At 37.9% G+C, this 3,116-nt stretch overlaps 1 protein-coding gene across 1 annotated transcript; it reads left to right on the top strand.

Moving 5' to 3' along the window:
- The first annotated feature begins 392 nt into the window (after positions 1 to 392).
- Positions 393 to 1,286, top strand: LOC108994672 (17.3 kDa class II heat shock protein-like). Its single transcript, XM_018969980.2, has one exon. The coding sequence runs from the start codon at positions 552 to 554 to the stop codon at positions 1,023 to 1,025; it is 474 nt and encodes a 157-aa protein (XP_018825525.1). The 5' UTR covers positions 393 to 551; the 3' UTR covers positions 1,026 to 1,286.
- Positions 1,287 to 3,116: the final 1,830 nt, after the last annotated feature.

Below are 3,116 nucleotides of genomic sequence, written 5' to 3'. Positions count from 1 at the left end.
CTTAAACAAATGTGTACAAGCACTTTAATGTACGCTATACTCTTTCTAAAAAATATATGTATATAGTATATTCTTAAAATAAAAATTGGATGAAAGTTTTACACCATATATCGTTATTTAATTAATATATTATTTATTATTATTATTTTTTATCTTAATATTTAAATAGGTGTGTTTAAATAAAAAAATAAAAATTATATTGTATAAAGATTACTTATAACATTTCTCTAGAAAAAAAAAAAAAAAAAATTATAACGTTTCTCAGGTCATAAATCCTGCAAAAGAAAGAATTCGAACAAAAATAAAACTTTCCACGTCATTCTGGAATCTCACCCTGACTTTATACGACGGAACCTCCTGGAGCCTTCTATTCTCTCCCATGTCCCTCTAGAACTTTCCCCGTCTGTACATCGCCCCAACACTATAAATCACCGGAAGCAACTGACCTTTTCTCTCAGTGAAATTCGTTCGATTCCATTTCAAAAGTTATCCAAAAACTTGTCTCGCATCTCGTGTGTCAGTGACGAAACCAGCCAACTTAGAAGAGAGAAATGGATTTCAGAATCATGGGTGTGGATTCTCCATTGTTCTCCACCCTGCAGCAGATGATGGACCTGGCCGATACCACCGAGAAGTCGTCCTTCAACGCTCCTACACGCACCTATATGCGCGACGCCAAGGCCATGGCCGCCACTCCCGCCGATGTCAAAGAGTACCCAAGCTCCTACGTCTTCATCATAGACATGCCGGGGCTCAAGTCCGGGGATATCAAGGTCCAGGTAGAGGAGGACAATGTGCTCGTGATAAGCGGTGAGAGGAAACGGGAGGAGGAGAAAGAGGGAGCCAAGTATGTGAGGATGGAGAGGAGGGTGGGCAAGTTCATGAGGAAGTTTGTGCTGCCTGAGAATGCCAACGCAGATGCTATCTCTGCGGTTTGTCAGGATGGCGTGTTGACTGTGACAGTGGAGAAGCTTCCGCCTCCAGAGCCCAAGAAGCCCAAGAAAATTGAGGTTAAGATTGCATAAGCGCAGTGGTTGGTGATGGGTCTTGGGTGACTCGATGGGGTTTGTCCATTTAGTTGGATTATGGGAATAATCGAGTATTTTGTCCTTCGTGTGTTCTGTTCATTGCTTGCAAGTGAATTTTGTCTTTTATCGTTGTGCCTTCGGTTTGTGTTAAGAAAACTGTTCTGTTCTTACCAATGAAGAATATGCTATATACTATGATATTGTAGTGCCAACAACCAAATTCCTTCAGAAGCAGGGGCTGCTCTGTTCATTAGTTAATGCGACGTGTTTAACTGCTCTGTTCGGTTTCGGGTAAAAATTTTGGGTGAATGAGACATCAAGCACAAACCCAAGAAGCTTGGGAGATTTACCCAACTAGGGACTTGAAATTGAGAAGGGCATGTTCGACCATGAAATTTCTAAGATTCTGTAAAAATTAGAGACAATCAGCTGGTATGCCAAACAAATACTCTGGCATTACTCCATTCAAATCACTTGCTTCCAAAAATGGAATTTTTCTTTCGGTTTCCATCCAACCATATCTGAAGCGATCATTTTGGGGAGGTTTCGACGGTGTTAATGTCTTAATTTGTACAACAAACCCGAATAGTGGTATTTTTTTACGTTCATCTATAAAATAATAATAAATAAATAAATATAAATAAATAAAGAAATATAGTGTAATAGACCCTTCATTGAATATGAGTTACCAAAAAATAGAGAGAGAAGATTGAAGAAGTAGAAAGAGAGAATTCCGGTAGAAATGTAGAGAGAGGGAAGAGTATGAGTTACCAAAAAATAGAGAGAGAAGATTGAAGAAGTAGAAAGAGAGAATTCCGGTAGAAATGTAGAGAGAGGGAAGAGTATGAGTTACCAAAAAATAGAAAGAGAAGATTCAAGAAGTAGAAAGAGAGAATTCCGATAGAAATGTAGAGAGAGGGAAGAGTATGAGAATACGAGGGAAAGTTTGTTGAATTATTTCCGTGCCTTTACTTCATTTGTTTATGTTTTTATAGTTGATAATTAATGGAACAATACCGTTTTGTACCTTGTTTACAAATTATACTAATGCAACAACATGGTTCAACTACTTTTCATTAAACTAAAACGACAAACAATAATATCTCTTCACCATGACCTGCCATATTGACACCCTTTTAGCTAACAAAACTTTCCATTTTTATTTTTGCTAGTGCCTGTGATACTTCTCACGAGCCTTTAACAACTATTGGTTACTGTTGCACATAATCCTTTCAGTATTGCTTAGCCTATGGATCTTTATATATCTCTCCTTTTTAAAGTATATTGCCCACAAGGTGAGAGAAGTTATGCTTTAGTTGTTAATAAGGTTCTCAAGTAGCTTGGTCAGTATTTGTTCCTTCCCATTGAACTAAGACTTCTACCACTGTTATGTTGTTCACTTTCTTGCTACGGTGCTGTAGAACATTCTAAGGCTCATGTGCAATTTTTCCTTGAACATCAACTGGTGGTAAAGTTGTCAAAGGATTTGTCCAGCATTCGTCTTTAAACAAGAGACGTGAAAAACAGAATGTAACTGTGATTATGGGGACAACTCAAGCCTATAAGCCACCTGGCCAATCCTTTCTAATATTTGAAAAGGATCGAAAAATTTAGGTGACAACTTCATGTTTCTCCTCACTGTCAAAGATTTTTGTCTATAAGGCTGAAGCCTCAAATAGACCCAATCCCCAATGGCATAAGTCTTCTCAGTATGCTGCTTATCATATTGAAATTTCATTCTCTCTTGTGCCAACAACATATTAGTCTTCAAAATGTCCAATATCTGTTCACGAGACTTCAACAATTTTTCCACAGTTTGATTAGATGAGAGACCTAGAACATATTCTCGAAGTGGAGTAGGTGGTATACCATAAACTGCCTCATATGGAGTGAGCTTAGTAGAGGTATGAAAAGTGGTATTGTACCACCACTCAGCCAAAGCTAACCACTCAGACCATTGTCTTGGTTTATCACCTGAAAAGCACCTTAAAAATTGCTCTAAACACTTGTTTACAGCTTTAGTTTGACCATGGTATGCTGAAGAATAAGCCAGATTAACACTTTGTAGCTTGAAGAACTCCTTCCAAA

The sequence above is a fragment of the Juglans regia genome, chromosome 6 (genome assembly GCF_001411555.2).
Source record: "Juglans regia cultivar Chandler chromosome 6, Walnut 2.0, whole genome shotgun sequence".
NCBI classification, from domain to species: domain Eukaryota; kingdom Viridiplantae; phylum Streptophyta; class Magnoliopsida; order Fagales; family Juglandaceae; genus Juglans; species Juglans regia.
This window is presented reverse-complemented; position numbering and strand designations above follow the sequence as displayed.

Bases quoted from the DNA above. Each gene is read 5' to 3' on its own strand.
- LOC108994672 (XM_018969980.2), top strand. From the start codon at position 552: ATGGATTTCAGAATCATGGGTGTGGATTCTCCATTGTTCTCCACCCTG.